The 20,848-nt window shown below is 36.0% G+C and overlaps 1 protein-coding gene across 1 annotated transcript in view; it reads right to left on the reverse strand.

Annotated features, from left to right (window-relative positions):
• The window catches only part of SLCO6A1 (solute carrier organic anion transporter family member 6A1), a 130,211-nt gene that overhangs the window by 15,349 nt on the left and 94,014 nt on the right, over positions 1 to 20,848 (reverse strand). Inside the window, exon 11 of the mRNA XM_049868087.1 lies at positions 5,558 to 5,745. Coding sequence (XP_049724044.1) covers positions 5,558 to 5,745 — 188 coding nt within the window. The remainder of the gene's footprint in view (positions 1 to 5,557; positions 5,746 to 20,848) is intronic.

Raw genomic sequence — 20,848 nt, forward strand, 5'->3', positions numbered from 1 at the left:
AGGTTGCAAAAAAAAAATTTTTTTCACAAGGTTCAGCCTGATTTCATCAGTTTCATTCCATGCCATTTCCCAAATTTTATCCCCATCACCCTCCTTGTTCATTACATTCTAGAATACAACACTCTATAAAATACTTTTCCCACTCAGAATCTTTGTATGTATTGTTCCCATGGTGTGGAATACTCATTCACAATCCATTAGGGTCCAATTCAAATGACATTTCCTCAGTGATGTTATTGTTAGGTGCTGTCTAGTCGGTTCTGACTCATAGCAACCCTATGTACAACAGACAGAAACACTGCCTGGTACTGCACCATCCTCATGATTGTTGCTACACTTGAGTCCATTGTTGCAGCCACTGTGTCAATCTTTTTCGTTGAGAGTCTTCCTCTTTTTCGCTGACCCTCCACTTTACCAAGCATGATGTTCTTCTCCAGGGACTGGTCCCTTCTGATAACATGTCCAAAGAATGTGAGACAAAGTTTTGCCACCCTTGCTTCTAAGGAGCATTCTGGCAAGACAGATTTGTTTGTTCTTCTGGTACTTCATGATATATTCAATATTCTTCATCAACACCATGATTCAAAGACATCAATTCTTCTTTGATCTTCCTTATTCATTGTCAAGCTTTCAGATGCATGTGCGGTGATTGAAAACACTATGGCCTGCATCAGGTGCACCTTAGTCCTCAAAGTGACATCTTTGCTTTTTAACACTTTAACAAGGTCTTTTGCAGCAGATTTGCCAATGCAATGCATCATTTGATCTCTTGATTGCTGCTTCCACGGGTGTTGATTGTGGATCCAAGTAGAATGAAATACTTGATGACTTTAATCTTTTCTCTGTTTATCATGTTGTGCATTGGTCCAGTTGTGAGGATTTTTGTTTTCTTTATGTTGAGATGTAATCCATACTGAAGGCTGTGGTCTTTGATCCTCATTAGTAAGTGCTTCAAGTCCTCTTCACCTTCAGCAAGCAAGGTTGTGTGATCTGCATAAAGCAGGTTGTTAATGAGTCTTCCTCAAACCTGATGCCGCATTCTTCTTCATATAGTCCAGCTTCTCAGATTATCTGCTCAGCATATCTATGGCATTGGGTTTTATACAGATTGAGTAGGAATGGTGAAAGATATAACCCTGACACATACTTTCCTGACTTTAAACCATGCAGTAAACTCTTGTTCTGTTCAAATGACTGCCTCGTGGTCCATGTACAGGTTCCTTATGAGCACAATTAAGTGTTCTGGAATTTCCATTTTGCACAATGTTATCCATAATTTGTTATGGTCCACACAGTCAAATGCCTTTGCATAGTCAATAAAACACAGGTAAACATCTTTCTGGTATTCTCTGCTTTCAGCCAAGATCAATCTGACATTAACAATGATATCCCTCACTCTTCATCCTCTTCTGAATCCAGCTTGAATTTCTGGCAGTTCCCTGTCAATGTACTGCTGCAGTGATACTGCAGTGAATGTATCCTCAGTGATGCTTTCCCTGAATTTCCAGACTAAGTTACATCACCCTATAACTTTCTCGTTGCATTTTTCTATGTTTTCTTTGAAGCATGTTTTGACCTCATAATTTAATACTTATTAGTGAAAGTACTTTTTTTTTTTTTTTTCTGTTTATCCTGCTACCCTGTAATGCCCATCGGGGCAGCAGAGACCTGGTCTCTTTTGTACGTTTTTTTTCTACTTTTTCCTTAAAATAGTTATCCACTTTCTTGCTTGAATCCACAGAGACTATTATATTTAAGAAGAAAAAAGTAAGCTAACAGAATGATGGATGGAAAGGAAAGAAATTAAGAAATACTTTTTTCTTAATAAGCACATTGGTAGAGAGATACAGACAAGTCATGATTCTTCTTTAGATCTAAGCCTCACATAGTTTCAGATTTCAACAAATTTCTGAAGAGAAAAAATAATTTTGTCACTCTTAGACCCCTGTGATCAACAAATCTCTGCTAGTTTGATGGTCCTCCAGTAGTGACCCCTCTACCTGGGCCTAGTCCAGATTTTCAGTCTCTAGCCCTAATCAAGAACTGGCAAGTATCTCAGGGACAACTTTCATCCCCAGCTCACCTCTAAATGCTTCTGTCCTCCCTGGAATTTTAAACACTCTAGTCCTCTGCAGCTTTCTGTCTTTAAATATATGTTTTTATAATCTAATCCAGTTTTTCTAGTCATCTTCTGTAGAAGCATTGGCTTGTTGCAAACTATTCCACCCTATCCCACTTTCATGGCTTTAATGATCAATTATTTGATAATGATTTCACAATATATATCTTATTGGATCTTTTTAACTAAACTTTGTTTGTTGAATTTATAATATAATTACATGTTTTGGAAAACAAAACCATATAAAGAGATACACTAGAAAGAGTGCTTGTTTACGCCCCTGTCTTTACCTCTATTTCTAGAAATTACCATTTTAATTACTTTCTTGTTTATATTTTCAGTGGTTCTTTATGAAAATACAAGTAACTATAAATATGTATCTCTATATTCTCCCTTTTCTTCATAGAAAGTAGCATACTATATTCACTATTCTTTACCTTTATTTTTTCATGTAACAGTATATTCTCAAGATCCCTTCCTATCTGAACATAGAGATCCTCCCTGTTTTATACTGTTGCATAGTATTGAATTCTGCAGAAGTGCCATATTTACCCAACCAGTTCATTGCTTCTGCACATTTAGGTCTATATATCCAACTGACTATTAGAATTACAAATTAAAATTAACAAAGTCATAGAGTACAAGGTTAAAATACAAAAATGAATTGCATTTGTTTGTACAAGCAATAAAGTATACATGATACATATAAGTATACTATACTATGCCAAACATTGAAAACATCAATTACCTAAGAACAAATATAATGAAGGAGGTATAAGACCTCAACTCCAAAAATTATAAAATATTATTATGAAAAATAAATGAAGATTTAATTAAATGGAAGTATTATACTTCATTGATGGATTGAGAGACTCATTGTAGTAAATATAGAAATTCTCCCAAATGGATTCAATGACATTCCAATCAGAATCTCAGTATGTTTTTTTTATGGACATTAACAAGGTTATTTTAAAATGTATTGGAAATACAAAGGGTCAAAAATTATTGTCTGATTGTTTTGTTTTTCTTCTTTGGTGACTCCAATTATGTGTATGCTAGATCTCCTTTTCCTGTCTTCTATATTCATCACTTTTTTCTGATACTTTATTTTTATTTTAAATTTTTCATTTCTTCACTTTTTTCTATGCCTCTTACTATAATATTTATATTTGCTTTTCTTCCTTGTGTGATTTATAATTTATTTTTCATTTCTGAATTTTTTTTTCCTTTTATTCCTTTCCTGAGTTCTGTCAGTTATTCCACAGCTTCCTTTTGTCCAGTTATTTTCTCCTCTTTTCTGGCCAGGATTGTTTAATTTTTTTATTTTACATACAGTTACATTTATATTTTTATCTGCTTTGTGGAAACTTTTTTCTGGTGAGTTTTTATTGTCTATAGTAAAGTAATAATTGATAATTTTCATTTATTTCATTATAACTATTTTGTTTGTAGGCAGCACATTTTCATTTCCTATTTACTTATATTTGAATGAAATAGATTTTATTGATCTAGAGGCAGAAGATTATGGGGGTGGTACATAGGTCAGAGTTTCCAGGCTTCAAAGCTGAAGGATTATCTCCTTTGTTAATATAGAAGAAGATTCAAATATGGTTCTTCTGTATATCAGCATCTGCTCTGCCTCTCCAAATCTAGCCTACTTCAAAAGAACTTCTACTGCCAGTCTTGGACTTCCAAGATTGTTTTATATTCCTTTCTTTTTAAGGTTATGCATTAATTTGTAGAAAGTGTATTTTGCTGGCACTTTTTGAGATCTGTCAAGTCTGAACCTTCTGTACACTTTTCAAGCCTTCTCTCTCAGTATCCGTATAGAGGTTCTACCTAGGGTCTGCTCCTAGAACTTCCATCTCAAGGTGGGCCCTTGCCTTCTGAACAAGACATATGCTGGAAATATCTGAAATTTGTCAACACTGAGACCCTCTTCATATTTCCTGCTCTTTGCAGCATCTTTGTAACTCTCCAAGCTGGCTTCTAGTTCTGTTTCAATTTTGGCAACACATATGCAATTTCAATTTTGTCAATTTTTCAATTTCTTTGGTTTCATAATTTTACTGAAACTGTATTGTATACATATGTTTATTGTCATTGTTGCTGCTTGTCTGGTTACCAGGGTAAATGAGAAGATTCAGAATGAAACATCAATTATTATCTTTCTCATCTCACTGCTGGAAACATTTGCTTGAATGTCTCACGTGAGCTTTAAATATGTCATAGTCAACATTGTACTGATTATCTTCAATCTCAGCTTGCTCTTCTTGCGTTTTCTGTCTGGATTTATTCAGCTCCCTAAAATAGAAATCTGGACATAATGCTAGATTTCTCAGTATTCTATACCATACACATCTAAATGACACTTGCCCTTTTTTCCTTACTAAATATTTCTCACATATGTTCTACCACCTCTATCTCTAAGTATCACTACTAAATTTTAAAATGATCTCCTAAGTACTTTCCTTTTTCTCCAGTTTTTCCCCTCAGCTCCATCTTCCACACTATCTTTAAATAACTCTGTCTAACATGCATATCTGATCATTTTTACTCCTGCAGTTTACAGCCTTCAATGGCTCTTGGATGTACACAGTATGACATTCTTCAGATTAACATGGCAAAGAAGACCTCACATCATCGGGCGCTGACCTAGCTAAAATCTCTTTGTCCCATTCACCATCATGCTATTCTTGTTATAACATACTTCTTGCCGAGATATTTCACCCATTTTTGCCACTACTTTCACTGCCTACTCTTCCTATTAAGTTTTTGTACCCAGTCTGCCTGCATAATGAGAAATCAGTTATCTTCATAATCTGTTTCAAGTTTCACCTTCTGTAAGCATCACCACATACAGAAATTGTCATTTTCCCTGCTTTAGTCCCTGGTCAGCCTGTACAGACTTTAATCGAGACACCCCTACGAATTCACTGCGCTTCTTTTATGTGTTTGTCTCTCCCTATCAAACTCTACCAACTTAAGGGCAACATATTATATAGCTACAGTGCCAGGCACAGGTGAATAAATAAAAAAGTCATTTCACTGTATTGATCCTAGTTATATCTTGCCATCTAAAGCACAAGTCCATTGAAGGCAGAGACCACCTGTGCCCGATATAGATTTTTTTTGTATATATTTAATCATGTTTTCTAATTTGCTTTCCTAGGGGGTAACAAATAACCCCTCATGATTTAAGTTTTATGTTAACCCTTTGAAAAAAATAATTTTAAATTAATCTACACATCTTATGCAAATAAATAAATTAAAAGAGAGAGAATTAAATGTTGCATGAATTTTGATAAGGTAACAATTTTTCTGTAGAGCATTTGCTACCATGAAATGCAGGGTAAATTATATAATATTTTAAGATATTCCTAGAATTAGCTTTCTTATGTAATAAATTAATAACAATTATGACAAATGCATACATACCGGAGAATGGCCACAGTGCCTGGTATACCAGAAAAACCAGCAAATACAATCGTAGAAAAGAAAAAAGCAATAAACAAAGGTAATTTATAGCACTTTGCATCACATTTCCCAGATTCAGCATCATTAAAATCACCTTGATCGTCTTGAGTTGATAATCCTTTGGTAATGCAAGAACAATTGTAGTATAGCTATGAGTAATGAAGATAGGAAACAATCTTTCAGAAATATAGTCACGAAGCAAAAACTTTTATTATTACAAAATAAAAATTAGATCAGTAACTATAGACAGTTTGGCCATTTTTATTAACAAATACCCTTATATTAAACCTGCCATTTTTTATTTAGAAATGCAACAATAATGATAAATTCAAGGTATTTTATCTGTTAAAGAATTATTGTGTATGTGCGTAATTATAGTTACTTAGGAAAAGCTTTGTTAATTTAAGAAATTTCCCCCCAAATATTTATATTCAATTTCATAAGTATTTGGTGGATAACTATATAAATTGAGAGTAATTAAGAAAAATGTAAGAATTAAATGGAATTTTAGCTGGGACTTGAAATATGGAGAGTTACCCAACTGTGGAAAGTTTTGGATCTACACTGAAAAGACAAGACTTTATTTTGTATGTAATGGTGACAGGGCCAAGTTACCAATTAGGCATAGTAGTGCATACCTTTATGGGGAGCCATAAATTTTTATGGGAAAGCTAATGAAAATTTGTAGTTTTTATTGCAGGGTTGATAATTCAAGGAAGATGAATCTGGTCATATTTTGTAAGAATAACTAAACAGAATTTGGAGGTACAGAGACCAGTTAGCAATTTATTAATCTATGGAGAAGATTCTAAACTGCAAAATAATGGTGGTAATCACAAAATCAACAAAAAATATGGAACTAGACTATTAGTGAAGGAGTAAGAATGTTCAAACATGGTTTGAATCTGAGTTATTCAGAAAGTGATGGTTCAAAAATTATGTCAGTTTGGGTGAGAAAGTTGCTAAGTGGTTGCTGGATATGTTGAATGAGAGAAATATCCAACTGTATTAGTAATTAAAAGTCTGGGGGGGTGAAGGTGGAATATGGATATAAAAATGTGGAAGAGGTGACATCAACACAATGGATAAATTCTCAAAAGAAGGAAACGTAGAGAAAAAAGCAGAGAAGTTTGTGCATTGGCAACAGGAAATATGCATACTTTTAAAAAAGAAAGAGAAGCCAGGCAAAGGAATTCAGAGAGAACTGTAAGAGACCAAACCAAACCTGTTGCCATCGAGTCAAGTCTGACTCATAGCGACCCTACAGGACAGAGTAGAACTGCCCCATAGAGTTTCTGGTGGATTCAAACTGCTGGCTTTTTGGTTAGCAGCCATAGCACTTATTCACTACACCACCAGGGTTTCCAATAAAAGTCTTAGAAGAAGAATATTTTTGTAAAACAGGGTTTAGATAGCAGAGTTAAATGCCAGACCAACAAATAAGCAAATAAAAAGTTTCTAAGCAACCAAGGAATTAGGAGAGATTCCTGGTTTAATAATAAATAGGAGGTCCTCTGGTCAGTTCTGAAGCATCAGTTTTAATAGTAGGAATAAAAACTATATTTTAAGAGGTTGAGAGACTTACTGGTAAGAAATTGCAGGAAATTTAGCAACGAAATAAAGAAATTACAATTCATTCATTCCAGGATATATTTTTAGTGCATATGTGCCAAACACTATTCCAGGTGTTGGAAAAACTCAGTGAACAATACAACAGAAATCCCTCTCCTAATGTAGAAAACTTTCTACTTGGTGGAGATGGGGAATAAAAAACATTATAATGTAGCATATGGTGGCAAATAGTATGGAGGGAAAAAAAAATAAAGCAGAGAAAAAAAGACAGGGAGTGTTTGTATATGTCTGTACTTACTGTCGTCAGGGAATGCCTCAATAATGATATGATATTTAAGCAGAGATCTGAAGAAGGAAAGGGAGTGAGCCATGTGGTTATGTGGAAGAAGAGTGCTCCAGGCATATCAACAATTACATTAAATATTAGAGGCCTAAAAACTCCAATTAAAAGTCAGAGATAGAATGGGAGAAAAAGCAACTTGGCTACAGGAGACACTTTTAAAAACTGGAAAATAAATGAAAAGAAATAGAATGTCATGCAAGCAGCAAAAGAAAGCAGGAATGGCTAGTTAATATTGTATAAAATAGACCTGAAGCAAAAGAGCATTGCCAGAGATGGGCAGAAACTTTTTTAAATGGTAAAAGAGATAATTTGTCAATAAAATGTGACAATTATCAATGTGTATGCACATAATAACAGAACCTCAAAACACATGAAGCAAATTTTGGCAAAAATGAAGGGAGAAATAGAAAATTATACAATCATATTAGGAGATTTCTGTCATACACATTGTCCAGTATTTAATCCAACATTACCAGGCATGCAAAGTGACAAAAACAACTGACTAAAAATTATGAGCGAATCAAACAATATAAACAGAATTGTGGGTGGTCTAGATAGTGAGGTTAGTAGCAAGAATTTTAAAATAGATGATTGAGATCATCTATAAAATAGAAAGATGGATAAAATTGCTTCAATGATGTAGAATTTCACCAGGAAACTATATATTCTAAAAACACAAATGCTGGAACTGAAAAATAGGAGAGAAATTGGAACCTCAGTAATGGGTCTAACTGCAGAGTAGGACACTATACAACAAAGGATTAGTAATTGGAAGATAGGTCAATAGAAAATAAATACATTTAAAAGAACAAACAAAAGGAGATGGAAAATACAGAAAAGAGTGAAACAGAATAGGAGGACACAGTGAAAAGGTCATTACTACTCATGATAGGCAGATTCTAAAATAGCCTCCAAGACTAAACAAAAATAAACAAACCCATTGCTGTTGATTTGATTTCAACTCACAGCAACCCTACAGAACAGAGTAAAACTGCCCCATAGAGTTTCCAAGGAGCAGCTGATGGATTTGAACTGATGACCTTTTGGTTAGCAGTCCTACTTTTAACCACTGAGCCATCAGGGCTCCCCATATTTTACATAGCTTGCATAATCCCTAGGACTGTGAATCGATTGGTTTTACTTCTATGATTAAGTTATGTTATATTGTATAGTCGACTTTAATAAAAAAGATTATTGTGGGTAAATCTCACCTAATTGTGTGAACCCTGAAGTCAGAGATTAGAAGCACGAGAAGAATTCAACTTGAGGGAGAATCTTTGTTGCTGTCTTTGAACAGGAAGGGGCCCATATAACAAAGAATGTGGGTGGCATCTAAGAGCTGAAAACACCCCCAATAGACAGTCAGCAAGGAAACAAGGACCTAAGATTTTACCTGCCAAAGGAACTGAATTTGACCAATAACCTGAATGAGCTTGAAAGTGAGTTCTTCCACATAACTTCTAGAAGGTAACACAGTTGGGCCAGCTACCTAATTTCAGGCTGTAACACAGGGGACCCAGTCACACCTCCTCCAGCACTCTGACCTTAGAACTGTGAGCTAATAAGTGGTTGTTATTAAAAGCCACTGGTTTGTGAAAATTTAGTATGTCGTTGTTAGGTGCTGTCGAGTCAGTTCCCACACGTTGCATCCCTATGTACAACAGAACAAAACACTGCCTGGTCCTGTGACATCTTCACAATCATTGTTATGTGTGAGCTCATTGTTGCAGTCACTGTATCAATCCATCTCGTTGAGGGTCTTCCTCTTTTTCACTGACCTTCTACTTTACCAAGCATGATGCCTTCTCCAGGAACTGATCCATCCTCGTAGCATGTCCAAAGTATGTGAGACAAAGTCTCCCCATCCTAGCCTCTAATGAGCATTCTGGCTGTATTTCTTCCAAGACAGATTTGTTCATTCTTTTGGCAGTCCATGGTATTCTCAATATTCTTTGCCAAAACCACAACTCAAAGGTGTCAATTCTTCTTCCATCTTCCTTATTCATCATCCAGCTTTTACATGCATATGAGGTGACTGAAAATATCATGGTTTAGGTTAGGTGCACCTTAGTCTTCAAGATGACATCTTTTTTTTTTTAACACATTAAAGAGGTCTTTTTCTACAGATTTGCGCAATGCAATGTGTCATCTGATTTGACTGCTGGTTCCATGAGTGTTGATTGCGGCTCCAAATAAAATGAAATCCTTGACTACTTCAATCTTTTCTTATTGGTCCCATTGTGAGGACTTTTGTTTTCTTTATGTTGAGGTGTAATCCATACTTAAGGCTGTGGTCTTTGATCTTCATCAGTAACAGCTTCAAGCCCTCTTGACTTTCAGCAAGCAATGTTGTGCCATCTGCGTATCACAGGTTGTTAATGAGTTTTCCTCCAATCCTGAAGACCCGTTCTTCTTCATATAGTCCAGCTTCTCAGATTATTTGCTCAGCATACAGATTGAATAGGTATGGTGAAAAGGTACAACCCTGACACACATCTTTCCTGACTTTAAACCATGTAGTATCCACTTGTTCTGTTCAAATGACAGCCTCTTGATCTATGTACAGGCTCCTCATTAGCACAATTAAGTGTTCTGGAATTTTCATTCTTCACAATGTTATCCATTATTTGTTATGATCCACACAGTCAAATGTCTTTGTATAGTCAATTAAAACACAGGTAAACATCTTTCTGGTATTCTCTGCTTTCAGCCAGGATACATCAGACATCAGCAATGATATCTCTGATCCCACATCCTCTTCTGAAACTGGCTTGAATTTCTGGCAGTTCCCTGTTGATATACTGCCGCAGCCACTTTTGAGTGGTCTTCAGCAAAATTTTGCTTGTGATATTAATTATTGTTTGGCAATTTCTATGTTCGGTTGGATCACCTTTCCTGGGAATAGGCATAAATATGGATCTCTTCCAGTCAGTTGGCCAGGCACCTGTCTTCTAAATTTCTTGGCATAGACCAGTGAGCACTTCCAGCAATGCATCCATTTGCTGAAACATCTCAATTGGTATTCTGTCAATTCCCAGAGCCTTGTTTTTTTGCCAATGCCTTCAGGGCAGCTTGGACTTCTTCCTTCAGTACCATCGGTTCTTGATCATATGATACCCCCTGACATGACTGAACGTCGGCTAATTCTTTTTGTTATAGTGACTCTGTGTATTTCTTCCATGTTCTTTTGATGCATCCTGTGTCAATTCCATTTTCCCTGTAGAATCTTTCAATATTGCAACTCAAGGCTTGACTTTTTTCTTCACTTCTTTCAGCTTGAGAAATGCCAAGTGTGTTCTTTCCTTTTGGTTTTCTATCTCCGGCTCTTTGCACATGTCATTATGATACTTTGTCTTCTCGAGGCGCTCTTTGAAATCTTCTGTTCAGCTTTTTTACTTCATCATTTCTTCAGTTCACTTTAGCTACTCGGCATTCAATAGCAAGTTTTAGAGGCTTTTCTGACATTCATTTTGGTTTTTTTCCTGTCTTTTTAATGCTCCCTTGCTTTCTTCATGTATGATGTCCTTGATGTCATTCCACAACTCATCTGGTATTCAGTCATTAGTGTTCAACATGTCAAATTGGTTCTTGAGATTGTCTCTAAATTCAGGTGGGATATACTCAAGATCGTGCTTTAGCTCTCGTGGACTTGTAATTTTCTTCAGGTTGAACTTGAACTTGCATATGAGCAATGATGATCTGTTCCACAGTTGGCCCCTGGCCTTGATCTGACTGATGATATTGAGCCTTTCCATGGTCTCTTTCCACAGATGTAGTCGATTTAATTCCTACATATTCCATCTGGTGAGGTCCACGTGTAGTCTCTCTGTTCATGTTGTTGAAAAAGGTATTTGCAATGAAGAAGTTATTGGCCTTGAAAAACGCTATCATGTGATCTCCAGCATCATGGCTATCCTCAAGGCCATATTTTCCAATTATCAATCCTTCTTCTTTGTTTCCAACTTTCTAATTCCAAACACCAGTAATTATCAAAGCATCATGTTTGCAGGTTTGATCAAATTCAGACTGCAGAAGTTGGTAAAAATCTTCAATTTCTTCATCTTTGGCCTCGTGGTTGGTGTGTAAATTTGAATAATGGTCACATTAAATGTTTTTCCTTCTAGGTATACGGATCTTATCCTATCACTGACAGCATCGTACTTCAGGAGAGATTTTGAAATGTTCTATTGATGATGAATGCAATGCCATTCCTCTTCAATTTGTCATTCCTGGCATAGTGGACCATATGATTATCTGATTCAAAATGATCAATACCATCTATGTAATTAAGGTTGACTCTACTTTGAGGAGGCTGCTCTTTCCCAGTTGTATTTTCAGTGCCTTCCAAACCTGAGGGGCTTATCTTTCAGCACTGTGTCAGACAATGTGTTGCTGCCAGTCATAAGGTTTTCACTGGCTAATTCCTTTCAGAAGTAGAATGTCAAGTCCTTCTTCCTAGTTTGTCTTAGTCTGGAAGCTCTGCTGAAACACATATGCCATGGGTAACTCTGCAGGTATTTGTCTACTGGTGGCATAGCTTTCAGCATTCCAGCAGCACACAAGCCCCCATGGTACGACAAACTGACAGATCTTTTAAACAGTTGGGGGGGAGGTGGAAATCACTGCCAATCTAGAATTCCACACCCAGTGAAAACATTTTTCAATAAGGAAGGTAAAATAATGTTCTTAAGTCAGAAAGAAAATAATCCCATATTAAAGTATAAAAATGCAAGGAAATGGGTAAATAAAAGTGAATATTGACTGTACAGAGCAACAACAATGCCTGTTCCCACTGCCGTCGAGTTGATTCCGACTCACAGCAACTCTATATGACAGAGTAGAATTGCCCCTTAGTGTCTCGAAGGAGTGGCTGGTGGATTCCAACTGCTGACCTTTTCGTTAGCAGTCAAATGCTTAACCACTGTGTCACCAGGGCCCCACACAATAATAGTATGTGTCATTTTAAATATATGGAGAGAAAAGATACACAACAAAAATACCACACAGACGAGAGGTGAATAAATGAAGTTAAAATATCCTAAGGACGTTTGGAAACCCTGGTGGGGTGTAGTGGTTAAGTGCTACGGCTGCTAACCAAAGGGTTGCCAGTTCGAATCCACCAGGTGCTCCTTGGAAACTCTGTGGGGCAGTTCTACTCTGTCCTACAGGGTCGCTATGAGTCAGAATCGACTCGACGGCACTGGGTTTGGCTTTTTTTGTTTGTTTTAAGGATGTTTCAGTTGAAAGATACCCAGAAACCTGACTTCTTTCAATCTTTGGTGCTGTGGATGAGATTGAATAAACCCTCCATTGGTAATTAGCATGAGGCTCCTGTTGGACTAGAGCATCCTCTGAAAGAAACCCCCTGATCTTACTATTTTATAATGAAATCAGCTGCTGAAAACAACCAGTCCTAATGAGATCATAAAGAAATTTCCAAGTCCCAATGAAAAGATCCTAAAGAAATGCCCAAGGTTTCTTTTATACCTACATAAGATAATTTGAAAATCTTTTATACCGTGGACAAGAAGAATACAAATGGGCCTCAATGAGACAAAATTGCCCAGGAAAGTTATCAGTACATACCTACTATCAGTTTTATTAAAGGTATGCTTTTTCCAAGAAAACTTAGAACTATCTTCAGAGGTATGGTATTTCCTACCACTTGTCTTGTAAACTTTTACTTGAATTTAATTGAAGAGTATCCAGTTCTACCTCATTTTGACCTTGATGGTGTTTTGAATATAAATATTTAATCAGAATTATTTCAAAGTTGATGTATTTTCACTGAGAAAATATTGTCCAGAGGAAATTCCATTAATACTATACTATTTAGAAACTTGATCATTTGTATATACAGTATTTCTCTTTTTAAAATTTTCAATGTGTTAAAGTTAATTTTCATTGTTACCAATTTTCTCCCATTTGAATCTAATATATTTTTATCTATTTATCAGTTCCAACCAATCAAATTTTACTAATTATAGCTTCCGATATTGTGGGTTTTCCTTTGCAGTCATTATTTCTATAAAGCCAAATTATCTTGTTGGGTCATTTCTGACAGACCTAATTTGAGTCATAAATTCTTTTTTTTAATTTTTATTGTGCTTTAAGTGAAAGTTTACAGATCAAGTCAGTCTCTCATACAAAACTTCATATACACCTTGCTATTTTTTTATATACTCCTAATTGTTTTCCCCCAATGAGACAGCACACTACTTCCCTCCACTCTCTCTTTTCGTGTCCATTCTGCCAGCTTCTGACCCCCTTCGCCCTCTCATCGCCCCTCAGATAGGAGATGCCAGCATAGTCTCATGTGTCGACTTGATTCAAGAAGCTCATTCTTTACCAGCATTATTTTCTATCCCATCGTCCAGTCCAATCCCTGTCTGAAGAGTTGGCTTTGGGAATGCTCCTGTCTTGGGCTAACAGAAGGCCTGGAGACCATGACCACTGGGGTCCTTCTAGTCTCAGTCAGACCATTAAGTGTGGTCTTCTTAAAAGAATTTGGGGTCTGCATACCACTGCTCTCCTGCTCCCTCAAGAGTTCCCTGTCAGGGCAGTCATCGGCTGTGGCAAGGCACCATCTAGTTCTTCTGGTCTCAGGCTGATGTGGGTCATAAATATTTTGTTCTGTCAGTTTTTATTAAGTATCAAATGTTAACACACACACTTTGAGTGACAATCTTGTAGACTATTTCTATCATTGCTAATCACTAAAAATTAATTGTTCCTTAGATAAATATAAGGAAGTTGTAAAGAGTTTTATGAAATCAAAACAGAGCTACTAAAAGGTGTTCCCCAGAAAAGGAAAGGCAGGGGTTGGAGCTGTATATCTGATGACCTACTCTTGAATATACCATGGGATCAAAAGGCTCTTGGGGTATCAAAACATTAATGCCCGATAGTTCTGAGTTACGCTGTGGTGACAAGGTAGACATTTAAATAACCTTTAACTTATTTCAAAATATAACAGAGAAGAGAAGTGGGTATAAGTATAGATAAAGCAAGATTTTCCATGAGTTGATAAATTGTTGAAGATGGGTAATTGGTATATGAAAGCTCAGTATGCTTTTCTATAATACTTAAAAACTTTCCACAATAACATACTTTAACGACTTTAAATGTTATTTTAAATCTACATAACAGTTAAGAAAAAATATTTTAAAATATGTTATGTAATCTTTTTGACATTAATGTTCAATAAAAATCTGAAGATATATTATTAAATCATAAACCACTGGAAAATTCCTATGAGAATCTAAATTAAAGTTGATCAGGTACATTGTTTTCTTGTAATGAAAGATCTATGTGTAATAAAGAAAAGAAAATTGTTATGTAGTTATATAACTAATAAAGAACTGGTGATGCAGTGGTTAAGTGTTTGGCTGCTAACCAAATGTTGGCAGTTCGAATCCACCAGCCTCTCCTTGGAAACCCTATGGGGCAATTCAACTCTGTCCTATAGGATCACTATGAGTCGGAATGGATTCAACAGCAAGGGGTTTTATCACCTTCTAGGGGAGGTAGCATACATCCTAGGAGTGGGGAAATATACCCTTCTGTTGCTCTCCAGCATTACAGTGGTTAAGTGCTTGGCTGCTAATTGACAGGTGGGAGGTTCAAACCCACCAGCCACTCAGCAGGAGAAAGATGTGATAGTCTGCTTCCATAAAGACTGAAGCATTAAAAATCCTATGGGGCAGTTCTAGTCTGGCTATAGAGTCACTATGAGTCGAAAAGAACTCAACATCAATGGGTTTTTTTTTGTTTGTTTTATGGGTTGTTCCCCCCCCCTCACAAAGACTAGTGAGAGAGAGGAAAGAGACAATTTTTAAAGCCTTGGCCAATTAAAAAGTAGAAGCTGGAGCAGATAGTCCATTATTTAGCTAATAGCTCATTTGTACAAATTTAAATTTTTTAAAAATTAACCCAGAGTCAAACAATGGTAGTGTGATCAATTGCTCTAAATGACAAAGAAATATTGAATCTGGACGGTGACAGAAACCCCAGGGAAGTATAAGGTTCTAATGGTAATAGCCTCAAAGATGAACAAATAGGAAAGTTATAAAATCCCAATTCATGTAATGGCAGAAGGACAAACAGGGATAACATATGTTCTGTTTTGACTTATTTGTATTGCTGCCGTATGAACCTTCGCTAACTCTCTTTCCTTTCTGGAAAATGTGACAATGTCATAAAGACCTTGTGTTATGGTGAATTCCAACAAACAGTAAAATGACCAATTGCCACATCTAGGTTAATGTGGAGCAGAAATAGAGAAATGGCAGGAAGGTGTGGAGTAGACAATTCCTTATCAGAAGTAAAAACTTAATGAAAGGTGACCAAAAGATAATATTGGAAAACCCATGGGTATAGGAAAGACTTGATTCAAGGCTGGGATTGGGTGACTGATGCCGATACGTAGAACAGAACTAAGACAAACAACATAAGAAGACAAAGCGTCCTCTTAGACTACCTCATTTGAAAATCAAATTTCCAAGTTTGCTAGACAAGAGTAGTCATCCACTGCTTTAAAACCATAAAGTTGAGATGATGTAATATATAGAAGCATGTTCTAATGTAGGAGAATCTCTTCTTTTCCATTCCCAATTGTCGTAAGTTTGTTGTACTATGGCAACATAAAACAAAGGTAATGTTGTTGTTTGTTTGTTTGCTGTCTTTAAATAAAAAAAGTAAAATACGAAAAAGAAAAGCTTATAAAGAGAGCTAGGAATAAAAAACACCATCTAGGAATTGAACATATTACCTGACAAAAAGAAACAATTTTTAAAAATTACCCTTCGATACAGATTCAGAGCCCACCCACCAAAGTGCTTTAGGAATAGAGACACACCTACCTTGCTGGCACTTTGGGAAAGCCTGTCAGCATTCTGCCCCCCCTGGAGTGTGAACCCCAGCTGCTACTAGAATCTGGTGCACAAAACTATCACCACTACTTCTCTAGGTGGATAGGTGACAGTGTGCACCACACACTTGATGACCCAAAATCAGATTCTACTCAAGAATAGTGAATGGACTCTTAGGCTTATATATCTGCTAACAGCCCAAACCAACTGGTAATAGGACATAAGTGATTCAAGAGCTACAGCAATCAAGACAGCGCAATCTAGTAGCCCATCTACGTATATTGAAAGGAAACGAAACAAGATAAGACTCAGTGAGCAAACATAGAATAAATCATTACAATATCTTAGAGATGGCTTGGAGACAGCAGTCGATATCAAAATACATAAAGAAGCAGACCATGATTGCTTCTACAACTCCCCAAATTAAAGAATCAAAATCTTTCCCAAATGAAGATACAATCCTGGAATTGCCAAATGCAGAATATAAAAAACTAATTTACAGAATGCTTCGAGAAATCAAGGATGACCTCAGAAACGAAAGAAGGCAATCTACAGAAAAAGCCAAGGAACACACTGATAAAGCAGTTGAAGAACTCAAAAAGATTATTCAAGAACATAGTGGAAAAATTAATAAGCTGCAAGAATCCATAGAGAGACAGCATTCAGAAATCCAAAAGATTAACAATAAAATTACAGAATTAGACAACGCAATAGGAAGTTAGAGGAGCAGGCTCGAGCAACTGGAATACAGGGTGGGAGATCTGGAGGACCAGGGAATTGACACCAATATAGTTGGAAAAAAAAATCAGATAAAAGAACTTTAAAAAATGAAGAAACCCTAAGAATCATGTGGGACTCTATCAAGAAGACTAACTTGCGTGTGATTGGAGTCCCAGAAAAGGGAGGGATAACAGAAAATACAGAGAGAATAGTTGAAGATCCGTTGGCAGAAAACTTCCCTGACATCATGAAAGACGAAAGTATATCTATCCAAGATGCTCATCGAACCCCATTTAGGATTGATCCAAAAAGAAAAACACCAAGACATATTATCATCAAACTTGCCAAAACCAAAGATAAAGAGAAAATTTTAAAAGCAGCCAGGGATAAAAGAAAGGTCTCCTTCAAGGGAGAATCAATAAGTTCAGACCAGTCAGCACAAACCATGCAGTCAAGAAGGCAATGGGATGACTATATAGAGCACTGAAGGAGAAAAACTGCCAGCCAAGGATCATATATCCAGCAAAACTCTCTCTCTGACATATGAAGGTGAAATCAAAACATTTACAGATAAACACAAGCTTAAAGAATTTGCAAAAAACAAACCAAAGCTACAAGAAATACTAAAGGAAATTGGTCAGAAAACCAGTAATATCAGATACCAGCGCAACACAAGGTCACAGAACAGAGCATCCTGATATCAACTCAAATAGAGAAATCATAAAAACAAATTAAGATTAATTAAAAAAAAATGCTCAAAACAGGGAAACATTAAAGTCAATATGTAAAAGATCACAATAATCAAAAAGAGGTACTAAATACAGGTGGCATAGAACTGCCATATGGAGAGTGATACAAGGCGATATAGGACAATACAAGTTAGGTTTTTACTTAGAAAAATAGGGGTAAATAATAAGGTAACCACAAAGAGGTATAACAACTCCATAACTCAAAATAAAAACCAAGAAAAACATAACAACTCAGCAAACATAGAGCCAAATACTATGAAAATGAGGAACACACAATTTACAAAGAAAAACGTCTCAGCACAAAAAAGTAAGTGGAAAATGAAATTGTCAACAACACACATAAAAAGGCATCAAAATGACAGCACTAAAAAAAAAAAAAAAATACTTATCTGTAATTATGCTGAATGTAAATGGACTAAATGCACCCATAAAGAGACAGAGAGTCTCAGACTGGATAAAGAAACACGATCCGTCTATATGCTGTCTACAAGAGACACACCTTAGACTTAGAGACACAAACAAACTAAAACTCAAAGGATGGAAAAAAATATATCAAGCAAACAATAAGCAAAAAAGAGCAGGAGTAGTAATATTAATTTCTGACAAAATAGACTTTAAAGTTAAAACCACAACAAAGGATAAAGAAGGACACTACATAATGATAAAAGGGACAATTGATCAGGAAGATATAACCATATTAAATATTTATGCACCCAATGAGAGGGCTGCAAGATACGTAAAACAAACATTAACAGAACTGAAAAGTGAGACAGACACCTCCACAATTACAGTAGGAGACTTTAACACACCACTTTTGGAGAAGGAGGGGACATCCAGTAAGAAGCTCAATAGAGACACGGAAGACCTAATTACAACAATCAACCAACTTGACCTCATAGACTTATACAGAACACTCCACCCAACTGCTGCAAAGTATACTTTTTTTTCTAGCACACATGGAACATTCTCAAGAATAGACCACATATTAGGCCATAAAACAAACCTTTGCAGAATCCAAAACATCGAAATATTACAAAGCATCTTCTCAGACCATAAGGCCATAAGAGTGGAAATCAATAACAGAAAAATTAGGGAAAAGAAATCAAATACTTGGGAACTGAACAATACCCTGCTGAAAAAAGACTGGGTTATAGAAGACGTTAAGGAGGGAATAAAGAAATTCATAGAATGCAACAAGAATGAAAACACTTCCTATCAAAACCTCTGGGACACAGCAAAAGCAGTGCTCAGAGGCCAATTTATATCGATAAATGCACACATACAAAAAGAACAAAGAGCCAGAATCAGAGAACCGTCCCTACAACTTGAACAAATAGAAAGTGAGCAACAAAAGTATCCATCAGGCACCAGAAGAAAACAAATAATAAAAATTAGAGCTGAACTAAATTTTTTTTTTTAAATGAATTAGAGAACAGAAAAACAACTGAAAGAATTAACAAAGCCAAAAGCTGGTTCTTTGAAAAAATTAACAAAATTGATAAACCATTGGCCAGACTGACTAAAGAAATACAGGAAAGGAAACAAATAACCTGAATAAGAAATGAGATGGGCCACATCACAACAGACCCAACTGAAATTAAAAGAATCATATCAGATTATTACAAAAAATTGTACTCTAACAAATTTGCAAACCTAGAAGAAATGGATGAATTCCTAGAAAAACACTACCTACCTAAACTAACACAATCAGAAGTAGAACAACTAAATAGACCCATAACAAAAAAAGATTGAAACGGTAATCAAAAAACTCCCAACAAACAAAAGCCCTGGCCCGGACAGGTTCACTGCAGAGTTCTACCAAACTTTCAGAGAAGAGTTAACACCACTACTACTAAAGGTATTTCAAAGCATAGAAAATGATGGAATGCTACCTAACTCATTCTATGAAGCCACCATATCCCTGATACCAAAACCAGGTAAAGACACCACAAAAAAAGAAAATTACAGACCTATATCCCTCATGAACATAGATGAAAAAATCCTCAACAAAATTCTAGCCAATAGAATTCAACTATATATCAAAAAAATAATCCACCACGACCAAGTGGGATTTATACCAGGTATGCAAGGCTTTTTTTTTTTTATGCAAGGCTGGTTTAATATTAGAAAAACCATTAATGTAATCCACCATAGAAATAAAACAAAAGACAAAAACCACATGATCTTATCAATTGATGCAGAAAAGGCATTTGACAAAATCCAACACCCATTCATGATAAAAACTCTCAGCAAAATAGGAATTGAAGGAAAATTCCTCAACATAAGAAAGGGCATCTATACAAAGCCAACAGCCAACATCACTCTAAATGGAGAGAGCCTGAAAGCATTTCCCTTGAGAACGGGAACCAGAGAAGGATGCCCTTTATCACCGGTCTTACTCAACATTGTGCTAGAGGTCCTAGCCAGAGCAATTAGGCTAGACAAAGAAAAAAAGGCATCCGGATTGGCAAGGAAGAAGTAAAATTATCTCTGTTTGCAGATGACATGATCTTATACACAGAAAACCCTAAGGAATCCTCCAGGAAACTACTGAAACTAATAGAAGAGTTTGGCAGAGTCTCAGGTTATAAGATAAACATATTAAAATCACTTGGATTCCTCTACATCAACAAAAAGAACATCGAAGAGGAAATCACCAAATCAATACCATTCACAGTAGCCCCCAAGAAGATAAAATACTTAGGAATAAATCTTACCAAAGATTTAAAAGACCTATACAAAGAAAACTACAAAGTACTACTGCAAGAAACTAAAAAGGACCTACTTAAGTGGAAAAACATACCTTGCTCATGGATAGGAAAACTTAACATAGGAAAAATGTCTATTCTACCAAAAGCCATCTATACATACACTGCACTTCCGATCCAAATTCCAATGACATTTTTCAATGTGATGGAGAAACAAATCACCAACTTCATATGGAAGGGAAAGAAGCACCGGATAAGTAAAGCATTACTGAAAAAGAAGAAGAAAGTGG

This window comes from Elephas maximus, chromosome 2 (genome assembly GCF_024166365.1).
Source record: "Elephas maximus indicus isolate mEleMax1 chromosome 2, mEleMax1 primary haplotype, whole genome shotgun sequence".
NCBI classification, from domain to species: Eukaryota; Metazoa; Chordata; class Mammalia; order Proboscidea; family Elephantidae; genus Elephas; species Elephas maximus.